Source organism: Epinephelus moara, chromosome 6, assembly GCF_006386435.1.
Source record: "Epinephelus moara isolate mb chromosome 6, YSFRI_EMoa_1.0, whole genome shotgun sequence".
NCBI lineage: Eukaryota > Metazoa > Chordata > Actinopteri > Perciformes > Serranidae > Epinephelus > Epinephelus moara.
The window spans coordinates 11,315,705-11,335,849 of NC_065511.1; the positions used below are offsets into that span (position 1 = coordinate 11,315,705).

The 20,145-nt window shown below is 42.7% G+C and overlaps 1 protein-coding gene across 1 annotated transcript in view; it reads right to left on the reverse strand.

Moving 5' to 3' along the window:
* rims2a (regulating synaptic membrane exocytosis 2a) overlaps positions 1-20,145 on the reverse strand; it is a 163,725-nt gene that overhangs the window by 104,291 nt on the left and 39,289 nt on the right. Inside the window, exon 7 of the mRNA XM_050046488.1 lies at positions 12,070-12,362. Within this exon, the coding sequence (XP_049902445.1) occupies positions 12,070-12,362 (293 nt within the window). The remainder of the gene's footprint in view (positions 1-12,069; positions 12,363-20,145) is intronic.

Below are 20,145 nucleotides of genomic sequence, written 5' to 3' on the forward strand. Positions count from 1 at the left end.
TGCAAAATATGGAAATAATTAATCTCATTGAGCTTGTGAAATACCATCAGTGTTGCAAAAGAGGATTTGAGCATGGGCTGGGGATGAGACGGATGATGATAGCAATGGGCTGGATAGACGCAGATGTTTAGATTAAGCTTTTTCATTATTGCTTTATCACACAGCTTCTTCAAGTGTATTTTTGGTAATTGAATAAATTGGAGCATGAAATAGATTTGGATTTGGGGCACAGCAACAGGATTACGTGTAAAGCAGTCGCTTTCCCATTCATGAGACAATGCACGCAGATATTATGCTATCAGATCAATTGTGCTTTGGGTATGCGGTGTGGAAAGAGTAATAGGAGAATCACTATATTACAAAAAAACAAATTCCTAGAGCATAATCCTGGCACATATAGACCCTAAAATAGTCTTAAACTAATGGTGGATCTAAAATGGATTCACAGAAATTACTTACTGTAAATGGACTCAATGACAGTGTGGCTTGAAATGTTTGTTCAGTTGTGTGGTGTGGACTCCACTGCACTGAATAACAGGGATTTAGCTAATAAAGTCCACCTCTTGACCTTTCAAAGGTCTGACCTTATAAGCCTCTTTAATCAATAAATCAAATGTAAAACAAGAATGATGATGCTGTGAAATACCTTTAGGAAGAGAGAGCCTTCAAGCTTTCAATTAGCAACTCCACTGACCATCAAGGCTAGAGGAGGATTTGTGGAATAACATATGTGCATGCACCACCACTAAGATCCTACGCTGGCAGCAAGCTACTACAGCAAAGACAGGCAAATTTAACCCCTCTACAAACTGTTAAATGGTTACTGACATTGACAAATACCATCACACATCAAGGCATATGGTTGAAAGCAAAGCACTATCCATGCGGCGTATGCAGTTTCTCTTCCCTCTCTTGGCTATTTAAAAACAAGATGACATCAGACATCTGTTGGGGAGCAGAAAAAAAGAGTCTTTCAAGAGAAAAAAAATACCTCCTAGGGTCTGGGCTTCAAACACATGAACATATGAGTGCCGCCACATGCACTCTCACAAAGAAACACAAGGACACACATGCACACAGAGGAGCTGAGTCTCACATTTATGCCACTCAGCAGCCTTCTCTTAAGTCCATCAGTGAGTGGAGAGAGGGGAGGAAGAAGTTAAGGACCTGAGGCAAAACTGGAAGTGGCTCCTAATGCCAAACTGAAATGTAGTTTTACTGGGAGGATACTATGCCTACTGTAACTCAACCATCAAAGGTTGAGGGTCACTCACTCACTCACTCACACACACACACACACACACACACACACACACACACACACACGCACACATGTGCCTCTTCAGCCATTGAGGGAATCAGTCTCGCTCCATAAGCATGAAAAGAGCCCACACTATCTTTCCTGTGTTGCTCCATGACCCTTTCTGTACCTTCCTCATCCTGTTTCACTGCTGAAAATGGGCTGGTCAGTTAACTTATATGTTAATGTACACCTTACTGGGTGACATCACGCTTGTCTCTGACCACAGAACCACGTTGTAGCAACCTTTAACCAAACCTCTGCAAAGACAATTTCACCTCCCTCTCTGGGCAGCAGCATTAGCAGCAGTGGCAGCAGGCCTGGGGCCGGGGACATTAGCCTGATGCTTATCTGGCTACACAGCCCACCGCTAGCTACCAGTTCTCTCTCTCTCCCCCGCTCTCTGTTTCATCCTTCCTCCCTCGCTCTCTGTCTGATGCTGAGATATGATTTGGTGAGAGCAGAGAGGAGTCGAGCATATCGATTCAGCCTCTACCGCTGTCTCTCTCGCACTATTCATCCCCTTTTTTCTCTGTGCTGCTATCATTCCAACTCTCTCCACTTTATCTCTCTCTCTATCCACTTCTTTTCTTTCTCTCTCCAGCGTGCAATCATAATAACCCCTCTCTTAGACGCCCAGGCAATAAACCAGGGCCTCCCTTCTTCCTGCGCACATCTCCCTTGGCGAGGACAAAACCAATAAAGGGCCGGCTTAATTACAGCTGCTGAGTGCCGCCAACACCCGGGTACAACACCATGGGGCTGAGGGTGGGCTGAGCGTGGGCGAGGTGTGACGGGATGTTGGGGGGGAGGTGGAGGTTGCATAAGAACTACTGAGGATACAGTTTGAGTCTCAGTCTGACTCCCACACCTAAACCCTCAAGATGCTACTTTATAGTACTCACAGAGATGAAAAAAAGAGGTGATGGTAGTCTAGAGGCTGGCTGGGAAAATGTGGGTAGGACTTGCATTCAGCAAGGCATTTAACTCTAACCAGTAGCTCCAGTGGAGGAGCTCGGTCAGCTTGATTTTGCATCTGCAAGGCCTTAACCCTTTGAAACCTGAGCAAAATGGCTTGATTTCTTTTAAAAACATGGGAAGAAGGAGATGAGCAATGAAAGAAGAAATGATCCAAAAAGTTAGCAAGAAATTATTAAAAAGACAAAATTAAAAACAAGAAAATTAGTACAAAAAAAGCAATAAATAAAGAAAGTTAAAAACAAACAAACAAGGAAATGACTTGGAAAAAGTGCTTAGAAAGTATAATAATTCTGTTAATTTCTCATCAAGTTGCTCATTGCCTTTTCCCCCATATTTTGGAAAGAAATCGCACCAATTTACTCAGGGCTCAAAAGTTTAAATACTTGCGGAAGGCGTCTGAAAGCAGCGCAAGAACACTGATGTTGCTTCAGGTTTCAAAGCGTTAATGTGTAACTGTGGGAATGTAAAGCAGGGCTTTGATGGAAAACAAAACATACACTCAGTCAACCTACCCTGGATAAAGAAGGATAAATGTTATAAGCTACAATGTGGCTAATGTTATATCAAGGTGGATACATCTTAATCAACCCAAGTGTCCAGGACTGTGAAAGGACAAGGAAGGAACTGCTGTGGATCCATGTCCTTGTCTTTTGTTGTTTCTAGGTCTGCAACCTGTCTCCTCCTCCTCCTCCTCCTCCTCCTCCTCCTCCTCCTCCTCCTCCTCCTCCTCTTCCTCCTCCTACCCCTTTCCTCTTATTTTCCTCCTCTCCTTTCCCCCAGTTCTGTCACATCAACATGAATCTGGGGCTCCAGGGGTTCAGAGTCCCACAAGCTGCAGCCCGCTATGTCTGCCTCATCTGCAGCTCTGTCACCATGGTGACTGATGCCTGGGTGTTCCTGTCTCCTCCTGGTACTTTCTGTCGTCCTCTCTCCGTTTTCTTTCCTTGCTTTGTCTCTTTGCTGAGCTCCTCTCACCTCACACCCACAACACTTGCTCATTGCTATGAATACAACACAGGTTGACAATAGGCTGTAAGAGTAGAAATCAGAGTACCTTGAACGGTACATGCACGAGAGGTTGGATGAGAGTTTTGAACAAAGTTAATGAAGTCAATACAGCCATATCAGTATGTCATTTTGAAATTCATTCTATGGCATAGTGCAATGGAAAACATAAGACAGTGGAAGTGAAAACTTTGAATCTATTTCATGATGTCTGTGATTGTTGCTGATGCTGTATGAGTTTTTATTATGTCTAGCTATGTTCTCTGAGTGTTATGCACTTTTGTTTGGCTGGTATTTTTGATTTGTCTAGCTATGTTTCTTTTTCTTTACTCAGGTCTGTCTTGCAAAGGAGATATTGGTCTCATTAAGACTACATGATTAAATAAAGGTTTTATGTGTAAGTTCATATGCTTCTCTCTATTTTATTCTATTTGCTCCAGAGGCAGGACTGATTTTACACACCAAAGAGACCTAAGGCAAAACACAAGAACATGGAAACAAATGCCCAGACATGTCCAAAAATGTCTAGGTAATGAGTGCACCATCATCTACAGGTGACATTATTACAGCCCTCTAATATTTCTGATAACAGCTTAAATCAGTGATGTATTGCCAAGAAGGAAAGATAAAGGTTTAAAACACTGCTATTCCAGTAGGTTATCTGCCTTTCAACATCACAGTAGCTTGTTAAAAAAAAAATCAGGTTCATTTGATTACTTGAACTCAAAGTCTGTTATGTAACACTGCTCTGCTAGCAAATAGTGAAAGGATGCCCACTGCACTTACAAACACACATTGCTTAACTGGCTCAATCTAGGGCTGGTACAGACAAATTAGCTGCTACAAATGCAGTGCTGAAAAGCAACTCAGGTTGAGAGAAAATTCAGGTCCCATCATTAAATTGGCTTTACAGCAATTTACAGAATATTTGGCTACAGACTCTGAGACAGTGCAGATAATTCATGCTACAATTACTGTCATTTTATCATGTTGAAATCTGCCCTAAACATAAGTAGTCCTAAAAGGTGTTAACTTGTCAAGGCAGACAAAACATTTTATAGAGAAACCGTGTCTCTGGAAAGATCAGAGATGGAAATTAACAATAAAGCAAATAAAGAATGACTTGCTCCACCCTCCTGTCTTTCTCTTACACCTTATGTAACTTTGTTAGAAATAACATCACTTGTTACATGCATCTCTTTGTCTTTTTAATTAGGCCCTGGAGCCCTGCTAACATCAGGATTCACAGACAGGGAGGATACATCATCATTTCTATTGATCAAGCATTACACCTTATCACTATAGCAACCCTATCGTTGGAGGGGACACGTGAAGGGGGGAAGGGGTGTTCCACTTCAGAGGAACGTTCAGTGTTTCCTCCAATCTGTGACTAAAAACACTGTACGGCACATATACACTATAGAGTGCAGAGGTGCACAGCTGCAAATCTGCTGTCACTGCAGGAGAACAATGTATGAGAATGTGGGATGAAGTAAACAGCTGTGAGTGTGAGGATGACTCACTAAAATCACACCCAAGATTGTGCGGCCCGTTTGGAATCATTAAGCAGCGGCAATATGGGTTTTATTTAATATGCTGGATTTGAAACACATTGCTGCTTTCAATACATCGCATCTATGCAGAAAATCAAATACAGCTATTCATATCCCACTTATAGCATCACACATTTTTCAAAAGGATCATACAGGGAAAGGCTATATGATGTGTACCACAAACTCAATAATGTCCTCTCTATCGCTTTGTGCACCAGTCTGACAACAGACACACTTTGGTCTCAGGCATTTCAGGGAAGCAAGCACAAAGGGTGGGTGGGGGTAGGTGGAAGGTGTGTGTATGTGTGTGTATAAGAGGAGGGGGGGCAAGTATGGTTGCAGTTTAAATGTAGTGACCACTCAATTCAAAACCATTCAGGCCTTCTAAGAACAGATCCCCACACCCCATTAGGACCTCTCCTGACGCACACATGCATAATACATGGAAGCTGGATCTAAAAGCATACAGCCCATTAGGAGGCCTGGCCTGGGCAAAAAGAAACAGAGAGAGAGAGAGAAAGACAGACTCACACACAAACAGCCCTGATCGAATGGATGGCCAAGCTGGCTAGCACACACTGCTGGTTTGCAGAGAGTTGTGCTGTTGTTTTGTGCCAGTGAGTTATATCATACTACTTACAGACCCAGAAATTTGTGGACATAAAAGTTGACATTGGCATCAAGGCACTGGAACAGTGTTAAAAGTAAAGACACACCCTCTACCACTTAGTTGTACAAATCAACCAACTATATATAACAATATAATAATTTATCAATCCTGTTGTCAGCTACCATTTAGGGGCTGTTTCTACCAGAGGAATTTGCTGAGAAGAAAAAAAGGGTAGTGATGGAAAATAAGTTCAATTTAATCAGTCAGATGTGATGATTGCTGGATCACAGTTTCCAGGCACAGAGCCCCCTGTTCAGCCCTTCCAGTGGCTGAGTGTTCTGGCCATGTAATGTGAGGTGGCAGAGAGCCCAGCAATGCTGTAAATTATTTCTGACGGTAGGGTGGGGGACAAGAGGGTAAGACTTGCAGTCCCCAGAGACAGACAGTGCATGGTGTGGAGATATGGGGCCTGCGCCTATATAGAGAAATAAAAGAGGCCTGCGTGTTCTCTCGGCCCTGCTGCTGCAGGAACGTGAGTCTGTTTGCAAGTTTGAAGCCCTTCTGCAGTCTGCAGAATGTGTCTAACAGCCATGCCTGGCCAGATGACCAGGGGCCTCTCCGTGGGGGAACGGAGCATTTAGCAGACTAATCATAATATGCTCCAATGCATCTAAGTGAGATCCAACTTCTCTCTCTCTCTCTCTCTCTCTCTCTCTCTCTCAAATACAGTAAGCCTATGTGTTGCAGTGACACTGTAGCTAATAGGTGGTAAAATACTACATTTTTTTAAATGATGAAAAGTCCAAGAACAACATTTTGTAATTCATAGTAATATCTATATAATATGCATGTTTAATGATTGACTGCAGTTTTGTCACCATTGTATCCAAAAAATTCCTACCTGTTATGTTACTTTCCCTTCCGAAACCATAATGGCCTGTGTTTGAGCATGTAGGTAGATGTGGGTGTGTAGGTGTGTGTGACTGTGTGTGTTGGTGTGTTGGGGGTGGTGTTTCCACTCATTTCCAGCTCTGGACTCTTTTAAAAATGTACATTTACCCTCTTCACCCCCTCATGTTCTCCTCTCAGGCACAGCAGCAGCAGAGGCAGTATAGCACACATGCTGCAGCAGCGGTGCGCTGGGGCATACGCGCACGCGCACACATACATACACGGCTACGCGCACAGCACAGTCACACCTCGGCATGGGCACAGTCTACCTAAACGGTTCATTTTAGCGCCCCCCCCCCAACCACCACCACCCCCCTCCCCGGTAAATGTGCGCGCACGCACGCGCACACAGCAAACCGCGGCAGCATCACTGATCGGCCCCATCATCCAGCCAGGAAATATCTGCAGCAGCAACAGTACTATACTGTAGGTTGTTATTACGCAGGCTGGCTGCCGATCGATAAACGCAACAACCCCCACCCCCCACCCCCCAATATTCGTTTGACATACCAACGGGGAAGCCCTTCCTCATAAATCAGGGCATTTCTTTACAAAGGAATCACTCACCCAATGTTGCTCAACGCCTGCTCGAACAGCTCCGTCTGCAAGATGTTCTGAGGCGCCGAGAAAGCCCCGTTGAAATGTGATAAAACCGAGCTACAGAACTGACGCAATGTCTCAAACTGCATTTTCCCCCTCCGTTTTCTTTTATCCTCAGTAAATGATCACCCTTTTTCCTTTCAGCAACAATACATCCCACAGCCTGCGCTCTCTCCGGACGCCCCCCTCCACACATATACCTCCTCAGTATTTTGTTATTATTATCTCCCGGGGGCGCATTAGACGCAGAAAAGACGCCGATCAAGTTCCATATTTCTCCTGCCGCTCCTGGTAAAAAGTGTCCTTAAATGAGACGCATTTCGGGCGGGATCCTTCGGTCATAATGCTTCGGACTTGAAGCGAGAAAAATAAGGTAGTGCCGGTGCCGGTAACGAGCCTTTTCTTCTTCTCGCTGTGGCAAAAATCGCTTCTCGGTGTGCAGGAAGAGGCGAAGGAGCGCCCGAAGGAGAGAAGAAGCGGAGAAGCATCCTACACGGCAGCCAGCAGCAGCAGCAGCAGCATCCCTTACCGGCGCATCAGCTGCTGCCTCACATTCAACTCATATTTCCCGTCGCCTATGAAGAGCACACACTCGCGCTAGCAGACGCACGTACATGCACGTACACGCACGCACAAACACACACACAAACACACACAAACACACACACACACACACACACACACACACTACGGCGCTGATATGCAATTGTGCGCACTCTTTGCCATATCTCTCCATCCTCTCTCATGCACTCCTTGACGCGCGCAGTACAATACAGGGGAGAGAGGCGATGCTGTCGTCAGGTTTTTTTCCTCTTATATTCCATCTCTGGCTTCAGAGCATCAGTTCCTCATCAGTAATAGCAGATGACAGTCCTAATACCTCTAAAAGGGAGTGTCTGCCTGTGAGGAAAGGGCACACATAAAAGAGGGGGGTTCCCGAGGGGTTTACTTATTTCTATTTTAGTGGGTTGTTGCATGTATCTTTAAAGAGTTAAAATTAGTCGAAAAAAATTCAAGAGAGATCAAGAGAGTCCTTAAAGCTACTGAAATAAATAATCTGACATGACTGAATATTTTTACAGGACAATAGAAATGTCTTAAGTAAGTCATACAAATCTTTTTGAAGGTTTTCAATAAATTAGTTCTGTTACATGTAGATATAAAGGATCACTTTCGCAGGAAGATGCCTTGTGTATGAAGTAGGAACATAGGTAGCTATTCAGCAATTAGTTAGTTAGCACAATGATGCAGACTTCATTAAGAGGAAGTGTGAGAGATGAGTGATGATAATGGCTCACAGATCTCTCTGCATAACTTCATGAAATTCTTCTGTTCCTGAAATTCATCATCAGTTACTATCCAGCCTCTTATATAAGACATTATAGTCAATTTCCCGTTCGCAGGTCAACTGCATCCCCAGAAAAATTCTAAATTAGCCCCTGAGATTTCCAAGCAAAGATACTACAAACCTTTACATGACAGACTGCATTAATTTGAACTTTTTTTTTTTTTTTTTTTTACAGTTGAAGGAAAATTCTTTACAACACATGAGAAAGCTATGAAAATATGAATAAAAGACCCATGACTTTAACCACCTCTGTCATATTTTTGTATTTTTCAGTTACAGGAACATATCACCCACCAAATGAATTGGCATTTTTCAAAGCAGACATGCCACATTAACGGTGGCTCTGTTCCACTCAAGTGTCCCAGTAAAGCATGACAGTGTGACAGTAAACCAGGGGCCTGAAACTGAGGCAACTAAATGGAATTAAGCTATCATTAATTAAATTATGTACACCTGTGCTTTTCCGACTGTGAAATGTCATCACAAACACCTTTCGCTGAGATGTGGGGACGTGACATGCTGCTGAAACCAGCTTTATGACTGAGTGCACAGGGCTACTATGAAAGTGATACGTTTCAAATAAGTTCAGACTAATCATATTATCAAACAAACCACTTATTCAAAGTTAAAATTACTAAGCCGAACATTATTACCCAACTGTCTGCTGTAAGTGCCCACTAGATTTTTAAGATTTAGTTTGTATTTCAGCTATGACCTACTGTATTTACTGTAGCTGTTGCAAATGCAGTCTTACAGTGTAAAGAACAATTATAAGGTATGCCAACCTTGAGTCTACAGGGTTTAGAGTCAAACAGAGGTTTTGTTTTAAATCTTTCTCAGTGTCTGACTGCTCCTGTTGCTTGCACACTGGACTTCACTGAAAAGTTTTGGGTGTTGCAGCATCATCAGGTCATAATTTGGCAGGAAAATGTCACATTAAATGATAGGAATGATGATCAAAACAAGACAAAACTTAACGGCATGCCAATGTGAATTATTTGATGAAATTACTACTTAATTACTACTTTAAGGCTAAATGGGTTGGGGTTGTACCAAGACAGACAAGGTTAAACTACACAATGATGGACTGGGTTGGGCTGGATGTTAAAGGGCCAGGCCAGGCTGAGTTTGTTCCTTTTCATCTTCTTACATTTCTGGCAAACTGAAGGGCTCTGCTGTTCAGCTGAATGTGTTAAAAAATGCAGAATCTGAAGAAATTCCACCAGTGAGTATGTTCCAATCCCAGTGTAATCATTATTGTTTCATCAGCCTCACCCAACACTGCAGCTGTCCCAGCGTATCTGTGTATTCATTCAAATGACACCTCTGAGACCAAGATAAATTAGAAGCCTTCCCAAGTTATTTCTCCTTATAAATAGACTGTCAGCTTTTTCCCCTCCTTTCTTTAGCAGAACAGATCCAGGAGTTAATTTAAACATTCTTTAAGATTAATGAAAGTGGGTTTTGGTGCTTATGCAGTGGGAGTTCTATTTATGGACTCTCTGCTATCCATCATCAGCATTATCCCATGAATTTTCAGACAGCCAGTTTCCTGTTGTGTCACTGCGTATGTAGGCAATGCCAATGCGAGAATCGCTTCCCTGTACCATCTCCACCTCTCTAGCCATGCAATCAATTAATATACAGTGGCAAGGGCCTGGACTGGAACAGAAAGTGACTGGATGACTGAATGCTCGGAGTAGTCTGATCTATAGTCTGATCTATAGTCAGTCTGATCATCCATTAAAACCACCTTAAAGCAGCCAGCCATTTGAGGAGAAGATGGATAATGTACTCCAGTTGCACTGAGACACAAAATACTGTTATCCTGCATCACTCTTAAAGGTTTATAGCAGTGTAGCTTTGATTACAATTTGCAGTTACAGATGATGCTCTGCTTTTTATTGTGCTACTGCGCAGTGTGTATTCAGAGTATAGAAACATAATGGATGAGGATAACAAGGACAGCATAGAAACACAATTTCACCAAGACAGGGGAGAAAAATGTCTATTTTGGAGTTATAACAATGCTTCTGAGTATGTGTCATAGTTGCACAGCAGCCTCATCACACTGTGAAAGCACTGAAAGTATGTACACTTATCTCCAACACTCACTGCTGGTTAATGGGCAGGTATGTTGGATATATCCATCAAAACATCCATTTGGAGCAAAATATCAGGCAATTAAACCAAGCACACTTTTATTCCCCAGGAGCTCTCCCATTTTTGCAGGTTCTGAGTGTTTCAAGAAGTAAATACCAAGGTTGCAATGGCAAAGAGAGGACACAGAACTAATGAGTTGTGTCTCCAAACATACTGTGGGAACAGGCTTGTGTATGCTGGTTTGTCCCTGCCGTAGACAAGTGGGGGATGTGGCCCACCAGGTGTACATTTACAAGGACAGCAGAGAATAGGAACAGGGACATGGGCTGGATTGGGATAAAGTCAAATTCACCTCCTTTGCGATTGCACCACCTCCTATAAACCTCTATGTGCGTGTACAGAATGTAGGGCTAACTAGGAGAGAGACGTTCCCTTACAGAGTTTCACCACTGCCACTATGACCTTAGTCATTTCACTTTACAGATCACCCTTGTTGTCCCAAACTGACGACAAATTTAAACATTCTGGGGGGAAGTCTTAATTAGTCTTAATTAGCTTGTATATGACAACATATAAGTCTCGTCTAGTTTCAGTAAAGTCAAAGGCTGCACTTAACAAATGCTATGTCATTTCCCTCTGAGAGGGAGTGAACAAGTACATGAGAGAAGTTTTCTGAAATGGCTCTCTGCCTGTCTGCTGTAGAAATACATTTCTAGAGAGTGTGTAGATATCGACTATGAGCTTCTCTAAACCCCTTGGAAGAAAAAAGAGGAAGGAGCCCCCATGTGGACATCAAAGTAACTACCTTATTTGACACCAGCATCAAGAAATAAGCAGCCAGAAATAAGATTCACAAACACAGCATGTCCATATTGTCAGCATCTGAGAGTGTGCTTCTCAGACAGGGCATTTAGTGCATATGACAAATGGAACACAATGTACTGCACTGGAATTTGACCCACTCTTGCTTTTCTACTCCAGAAGCATCTTAATAATGATCAGTATCCAAGCCTTGCAGTGCCCGAACTGGCCTACAAACATTCCTAAGGACAGGACTTTACTTCAGTTTTTAAAAATGCAGTTTCTCTCAAAAGTAAAGACAGTATGAATTCTTGCAAACACTCTTCAGCTTACAATCCTAGCAAAGTCTGGCTCACACCATCTGTGTTGATATGTGCTTTGCGCTGCATGTGTGTGTATGTGCGTGCGTGAGAAGGAGAGAGAGGGAGTGAGTGGGTGGATGACTGTTGTAGAATTGCTGAGTTAGTGCCAGATACAGTATCTGTGTCTCTGTCTCCTTTATAGGCCTCATGGGCTCCATGTACAAGTTGTTTTATATGGGGCCTTGACTGGCTTGCTAGGAGACATTGCTCTTGTGCTAGGCTTGAATCACTGTTCTGCACTACCTGTACAACTGCCACATCTCTCATTGCTAATGCAAAAGGGCTCTCATACAGTTACATCCATGCACGTACATGAAGTGGCATCATATAATCGTAGGCTCTTTATATCTGTGACATATTATTTCAAACAATCTACTTGACTTTACACAATAATAAAAACTACTCTGTGTGACTCATGCAGTATGTGTATACTTTTTTTCGCATATCGAACTGACCTGTCTATGGGTGCGTCGCCAGGTCCCGAGTACCTCAGCCCCGATCCGTTGTCAAGGGACGCCTGTCTGGGCAGGAGCCCGCCGTGAGGTCTGCTTCTGTCTGACGCTGGTGTCAAGTCCCCTGAGGCTCCCTGGTAGGGGTACAGGGACGGGTCCTGCAGTTTGGCCTTCTTCCCCTGTGGCCCACCCTCAAACACGCCCCGCACCTGACCAGGCCCCGAGCCATAGAACCACGCCCCCGATTTGGTGAGGATTTCTTGTTGTTTTCGGCACAAGTTGCATACCCACATAACCTGCAGGGAAGAAGAGAGGGTTGTTAATATTTTGGAATGGTGATTGGCGGGCAGAGGTTGTCTTATAGAGCCTATGATGAGCTGTAATGGAGTGATTTGGGTATTGCTATGTAAAGCTGTATCGCTGTTGCTGGGTGAAAATCTTTTTACATCCAAAATGTCAACTTTTCAGACACTAGCTAACTAGTCAGATTTCAAAAACTAAAAGAAACTTGGAATTTTGAGTTTTCACCCCACAGCGACAACGCTCTTAAAAGGTATTGACAATTTATGTTGATGAGGTGAATGATGAAGTTTTTTTTACACATGCAGCAGCCTTTGATATCATTGACGGGTAAAATGGGTTCAGTTTATTGTTATCATTATACAATTTTAGTCTGTGAGTCCAAATTATCCCCTGTAGATCTTAGTGCGGATCAAAGGTGATAAGTTTTCATGCTGAACATCAGCAAATTTTCTTATTCTTTATGATGCAGTACATTAGAATGAATCCCTTGTTTCTGGTTAGCAAAGTGCAACAGTTCAGACCCTACTGTTCAACACTACCAATTGCAGAGATTTTACTTAATGAGGGTACAGTAAGTAGAGATAATGCAACTGCAGGTAATGTACTTTGGTTAGATAAATGGGGAAAAAAAATAGCAACATTTTCTTTCTGTTTTAAAGTCCAAAGAGATGGAGGTTTTTACTGCTCTGTGATGTCGTGCCTTTATCTGCCCTATACTGCAGTCCCAGCAGCCAGCTCACCACATTAGCCTCATAAATCCAGGAGCAGACAGGAGCCCTGATCATTACACACACACACATGTTCACAGACAGACACACACATGCTGCATGGTAAAGCTCAGCATCCCGTCTTGACTTATGTTGTGGAGAAAACATCCATGGTTTTATTTGTAAAGTAAGTGTATCAGCTGATATCTGGTACAATAAAACCTGAATCTCACTCAGGCTTGCTCCAGGTGACCACACCTGTCTTGTTAACACTGAGCAACTTAAAGTGATATCTAAATGCGTCTGAGAAGACAAGGAGCTTGCCAAGTGATTGACAGGCCAGACGGCCAGTAGGGCGGCCAAGAACTACTGCAGCCCCCCACCCCCACCACACTCCCTGCCTTTACAGTCCCAGTGCTGAGTCAGTGCATTACTGTTATTAGTGTGAGCGAGCTCTGAATGCTGCCTCACCCACCATAAGTTGGTCTGTAGCTCGCCTTTTTTCAGTAAGCCGTGAATCAAATAAAAACTGACTGATATGTTATTTCTAGATTAACTGAACTCACTTAAACTGTGCTGGTCTGTACAGTTACTGGCTGCAGCTGTTCAAAGGCTGGATTTGTAGCCATAGTCTAAACCACAACTGCTTATCTCAGTGGCTGGCTGGACCTGAAGCACCCAGTGGTACAGAGAACAGTAGTGACTGCTGTGGAAGAAACCCAACAAATAATCACAGGGGTTGGCAACCTGTAGCACGTCGTGTTAAGTCTTTACACTAGCACACAAGGAAAAAATGAGAATTTTTATGAGGTGCCTGGGTGGAGTAAAAAAAAAAAAAAGCAGTCGTCCAATTACACAACTCAAGATTCAGTCCCCAGCCTCTAGTGTGGCTGGCTGAGTCATTAAACATGTCAGTGTTTATGGGTGGGAAGTCAGTGGGAGATCATGTCGTTGTCACTGAACTAGCTTGCTGGTTGGTCAGGGCAGGGCGCTTGTACTAGCTCTGGGAGGAATTTCATAAACTTCCACACCATTACACCATCCTTGTGAAGCCCTCAGCTGGCAGCTGTCTACATCCTCTTCAGACTAACTGTGTGAGATAGCAGTGACAAGTACAGTGTGTTTGGGATTCAGTGGTTGTGATTTCAATATCTGTTTCTGTGTGTTTGAATAGGAAGATATAATTGGCATTTGGAATCAGAGGTCCATATGTGCAAATAATTACAGGTTAAGCACACAGGGAACTATGATTCATAGCTGTCAAGCACAGCCATTTTGGGTCAGGTTAGGCTGTTATTATATACATTATATAGTCACACTGCCATAACATAATACAGAAAAAAAAAGTAGGTAGCAGCGATGCAACAAAAAAAAAAAGGCAAGGAAGAATGACCACTGACTTGGCACCTATCGGTAGATATTGCATGTTTGGGGAAAAAATGTAGACAGGCAACACTGCAGAGGTTGCCATCACCAGTTCTGTCATGGATCAGTACTGTAAGAATGTCCAAGACTTTCCTGTCAGCGATGCAGCACCTCAGAAACAAGCAGGATAGTAACTTCTGTGCTTTCTCTGCATTAGAGCATGGAAACACAGGAAAAATCACTTCGGCACATGAACAGTAGCCCATTTTACTTCATACTCCTACATGTGGATATGGCAAACATCCTCAAGCCAACTAGCAATGATTATTTCAAATTTCAAATGTAGTGCAAAAAGCTTGACAGCCACACCACAGGCAGCATGTACTGGCCGATGTGATATTGACACATGAGGCTTTTATGACCAGCTATCAATGTTACAGATGGGCTATAACTGTGCTGACACACAATGGAAACAGGGAGGCTACAAATTGTACTTCATGTGTCCCAGAGGAGTGTAGCCAGTGAGGCCATGACTGCCTCTTTAACTGGGGTCATGGTGAGAGCTCTGCAGTGAACCATGAGTCATCGCCTAAGACCCGGGAGCCACCAAGGCCAGATTTTCTGCTAATCAACCACACATCACTTCCTGCACCTGGAAGTTACACACATGTACATACTTACAGTACACACGTTTGGGCAGGCACATAAACTGTATTTTGCTTGACATTACATCTATAAAATGAAGTACGTCTAAGGAATTTATCTAAAAATGGAATGATCACATGGAGAGGGCCATTAGAAACAAACACTACTTTCCTTCTGTTGGATTTGTGCTTCAGGTACAGCAGGTTCTGCATGAGAGGATTCAGTAGTTAACATTAGGGGTCTGCCGACACATTACTAGATACCATGGGCCCCAGGGGTTGCAGGTACCCCACCCCAGACAGGGAAAGTCATAGCTAACACCCTTTTGGATCAGACAGGTTATCAATACATAGAAATAACCCAAGATTAACCAATTTTTCAAAGTGGCTTAGTTTGCCATATTTTCTATCCATATTGTGGCAATTACAACAAAAGTAAACATGATTACCTGGCAACTAAGTCCTCAAATTAAGACTGCATTCAACAATTGTCAAAGAGTGTAAACATCTTACAGACAGATTTGCTAAAACAAATAAAAAAGGGTGAGGTATATATTATATACCTCACATATATTTTTGTACATCTAATGAAAATACTGATGGCATATATGAGACAAAGGATGGTATGCATACAAAGAGGTAATACAGAAGGTGGTAGGGTATATGGAGGCCACTTCAAAACTAAATTCACTTCCCAACTCCCAACTGTATCCTAATAATATAATGATGAAATACAACATGCAGAGTTGAAGCTTTATTCTTAAAACAGTTTACATATCAGCTGTGGTTAATTACTAAAATCTGCCCTTCTCTCTCAAACAGCACAGTTCCTTCACAGAAATCTTCAGTCTATGACCTACATATTTACCCCTCAAAACTGCAATTAACATAGTCAGTTGCTGTGCACCTCCCTGGTCTGCCAATAATAATTAACCACATTCTCAGCCCTTGGACTGCACACGTCAAGCTCTTTTATCTCATCAGTGAATACCTAATAGCATATTAGTAGCCCCAAAAAAACATGGCAGACAAAAACACGCATAGGTCCAGTAAATGTTGAGCACACTGAGCCTCAGACATCAATACTTGAATATGATTTGCACTTTGGAACAGAGTCAGAATGAAAATGGATGTTTATACAGTGTATTAGGATGGATGAGGAAAAAGTAAGGAAAATGTCACTGCTGGCCTGACTCTTCATATGTCCAAAACATTACATGCACTGCAAAATAAAAAACAGCCTTGTTTTGAGCTTGATGACGGTGCATTTTGAGATTATCCAAAGGGATTTGAAAGACCTACATTGGCCCAGGAGGTTAAAGTTTTATCAACTGAGAGAGAAGCATGTGGAATATGGGCTAAGGCTTTTCTTAGTAGGAAAAGTAGTCTAAGATAGGGATGCAAAATTAATTCAACATCTGGGTTGAAATGGTCTTTAGCATTATACTTTTTTAGATTATTTTTGGGCTTTTTTGCCTTTATTTATGAGAACAGTTGAAGATGGACAGGAAATTCTCACGTCTCAGATCTTATAATGACCAAAACTTAAGGAAAAATCTAACCATGCCATATCTCACCAGACATTAGACAATAACAGAAACATTTTGTTTCATTTACACACTTTTTTCTGTCTTTAGTCAAACTGGCAGAGACATCACACAGTGTGAGGCTGCTAACAGTCCATCTAGGGAAGCAGGCCAAAGATGGTGTGAGCTCAATCCACACTGACAGGAAACTGTAATGCCCCTTATTTCCTAATAGACCACAAAGACACAAAGACTCCACAACAGATGCATGTATGCACAGTGGCACACACACACACACACACACACACACACACACACACACAGGTCAAGCAGCTGTAACAGCCAGAGGTATGTTCACTTTCACTGCAGCCGTTCTGCCCAAGCCTCTCCAAATACACACACACACACACACACTTCCCTTCAGCTTAACTCTTCACGGCTGAGCGCAGGCAGGGGGTTGGGGGCTGCGGCCCTTGGGCAGGGCCATTTCTCCCTGTGTTTGCACATTTCATAGTCATTGAACCTGCAGCTAAAAATAGAAAGCTAAAAACCTGGCACTACCACACGTCGCAAACACCAGGAATATATATACTCTATTAAATGTGCTATAGGCTGTTTACTGAGGCACTGAATTAAAGGAAACAAACACCCAGTGCCATGGGATCAATAAATAATTTCCTTTCTAATGCTTTCTCTTCAGAACGAGGGTGTTTTCAGTGATACCAGCAAATATAATCTTCCACAATGTGTGTCTGCATAGAAGAGTGAGAGACGAAAAAAAAAAAAAAAATCAGTCAATGATGCCATTGAAGGACAGACTATCTTTGCCAGTAAACATTTATCTATTCTAAAAAAAATGTGTGCCATATAGCCTGTCTCATAAAGATGTTGTGGTTTAGATTTTGAAAATGGCATTTTATGGTGACTAGACCTACCCTATACCGTATATATGCTACGCGTGACTCTATGGAAAATAATATATACCCTTCGGCAATGTTCTTAACATGTTCCCTTTTTGCCTGCTCCATTCAAAATTTTCCTGAGGGAGTCATACACACACAAACACACACACAAACCAGATAGATTTGCAGTAAGAGAGAGCACTGAGCTCTCTCTTGTGGCCATTAAACTGCACTACAACATTACTTAACAGAGGCTCCAGAGTGAATCAGCAGTATCCTCACAGGCATATCACTGTGAGCTCAAATAGAAAGCCAGCTCCAATGTTAAATTAAATCAATGACATTTTTTTGCAGTCATTCATTTTGCATTCACTCATTCATTCAACTGTATATGTAATATGACTGCTAAAATGATTCTCTTGATTTCACAGGAAGCTATTTCAAATGTACAGAGGGCTTTAGGGCCCTAGTGATTGCCACTACTCCAACATTCATTTTATTTATGTCAAAAGAAATGACGTGGGCGTCCTGGCTGACCAGTCCTCCAAGATGCATACATTGTAACCACGACCCCCCTCTTCAGATTGCGTCCGGAAACCACATTTCAGTGAATTCTCTTTCTCGCAGTTCCTTGTCAGCTAACTAATAAAGGCAAAAATACCATAAAAATAATCTTCAAAAAGAATTAAAGTAAAAACTCCAAATGGCACATGCTGCAGTATTGATGTGGCAGTAGATGACCTGTCATAGGTATCATATTGCTTTGGTGTTTCTCTCCTTCACCTGAAACGAGGTGAACTGAACCACTCATTAAAGACTCATTGTTCAGGGAGTGGAGTGTTCCTCAGAACATCCCAGTCTGGACTGAGTCCAGCTTAGGAGCAAATGCAAGGATCTTATCTCATGCACTCCAGAGCACACTATTGCCACAGATGGGGGCTGCACAAGTGTGATGGGCTGCAATGATGGAGATTAGAATACATGCAGTATGTAGGCCAATATATATTATTCAGATATATCTTACTGTTATTTTGGGGAGCAGTTTAATATTATACACAGTGCATGGTCCTGTTTAGATTCTTCCTCTATAGTCATGTTACATAGATGCAGATTGTAATACAATTAAATCCAATCGACAATATGCTTCTTTCTTTTTTTGCCCCGTGGACTTTTGGGTCAGTTCTTCAGATTTAAAAGTTTACAAGGCATTTTGGTGCGATTCATTTGGCGGCCAATGAGAATGAAATGGGAGCGCCTACATTCACATGCTCCAACACTGACTGCACGTGGTGAATTACATTTTAATGAGCTTCTAATTTTAGTGTGCGCGCCAGTAATAATAATAGACTTGATGAATATTTATGTTCCTTGTTTGAAGTTCAGAGACACGAGGAAGAGGAGGGGAAATACTGTAGAAATCCGATGGTTTTACATAGAAATGGTTCATGTCTGTCAGACCCACATCCCCACCAGCCTCTCTCAGACCTAGGTTACATAGACGTGATGCAAAATTTGAACAGACATGACGCGCGCTCACTGAAAGAACAAATACAGTATATTAATGTTATTATTAGATGTCGGCAAATACATGCTCTATCTTCAAAGGGCGTATGCGGCTGAAATCGGTTGTGGACAGGTTTTCTGGGAGGAAAAACAGCAGCACATATTCCCCTTGAGTGTTGTAATGGTCACATTTCTGACAAACAAAATGACCGGTGAAAAACGCGATGCAGTCGCAGCCTCATGCTCACTCAGCTTACCCATGGTGCCGCTGAGGGAAAACACTGTGCCTGTGCGGAAAGATCGCTGTGTTTAAGTCCTTATAATGTGGTGACGACTGTCCGCCGCTCCTGAAAATGAAGAAACAGCCGACCTTCAGCACCGCGGACAGCTCCAAGTCCACACAACAGGCTGCCTGCCGGACAGCGGCGGCTGGCAGCACCGTGAAGGTTACAGCAGGGACTCTACTGACTTCATCCGATCTAATAAAACCAACGCAGTCCTCCTTTCCGTTTTCTATCAACTAAGCAATTACAGCATCCAAAGACGCCAATTCATTTAACGGATTCCAATCCTGAATCGTTACACTGGATCCATCATGCCGTGCAAACATTCCCAGACTCAATGTCAGTAGGTCTACGGAGGGAAAACATGTGAGCCGAGCACTAACGCGTCAAATCACGTTACATTTGCCACCGACGCTGTATTAGTTCATCTGTGCTGTGCCGGAGTTGATGAGAGCTCATTACATATGCGGCGCGTCCCAGCTCTGCTCCCACAGTCCAATAGACTTACAGAGAACCGCGGTTATGCAGAAAACTGACTGTCACTGCTTTTTCTGTGTTAGCGGTAACAAGCTCACTTTGTCATTTCCGACTCGGTCTGTGCTGTGAACACATCTTGGGCTTCAGTAAAAAAACAGAACACAGCTGTTGTCATCGTGATGCATTTCTCTTCATGATGTAAGACAACTGCAGGACCATGAAGTCATGGGGCCAGGTCAAAAACAAATGTGACCACGAACATGTCAGAAACTATGCTGCGTTTACGTGCTGTGGGAATAACTGTTGTAGATTGGGGTTGCATATCGGTTAAGAGATTTAGTTTAATTGGGAGTATTGACAAACCAAAT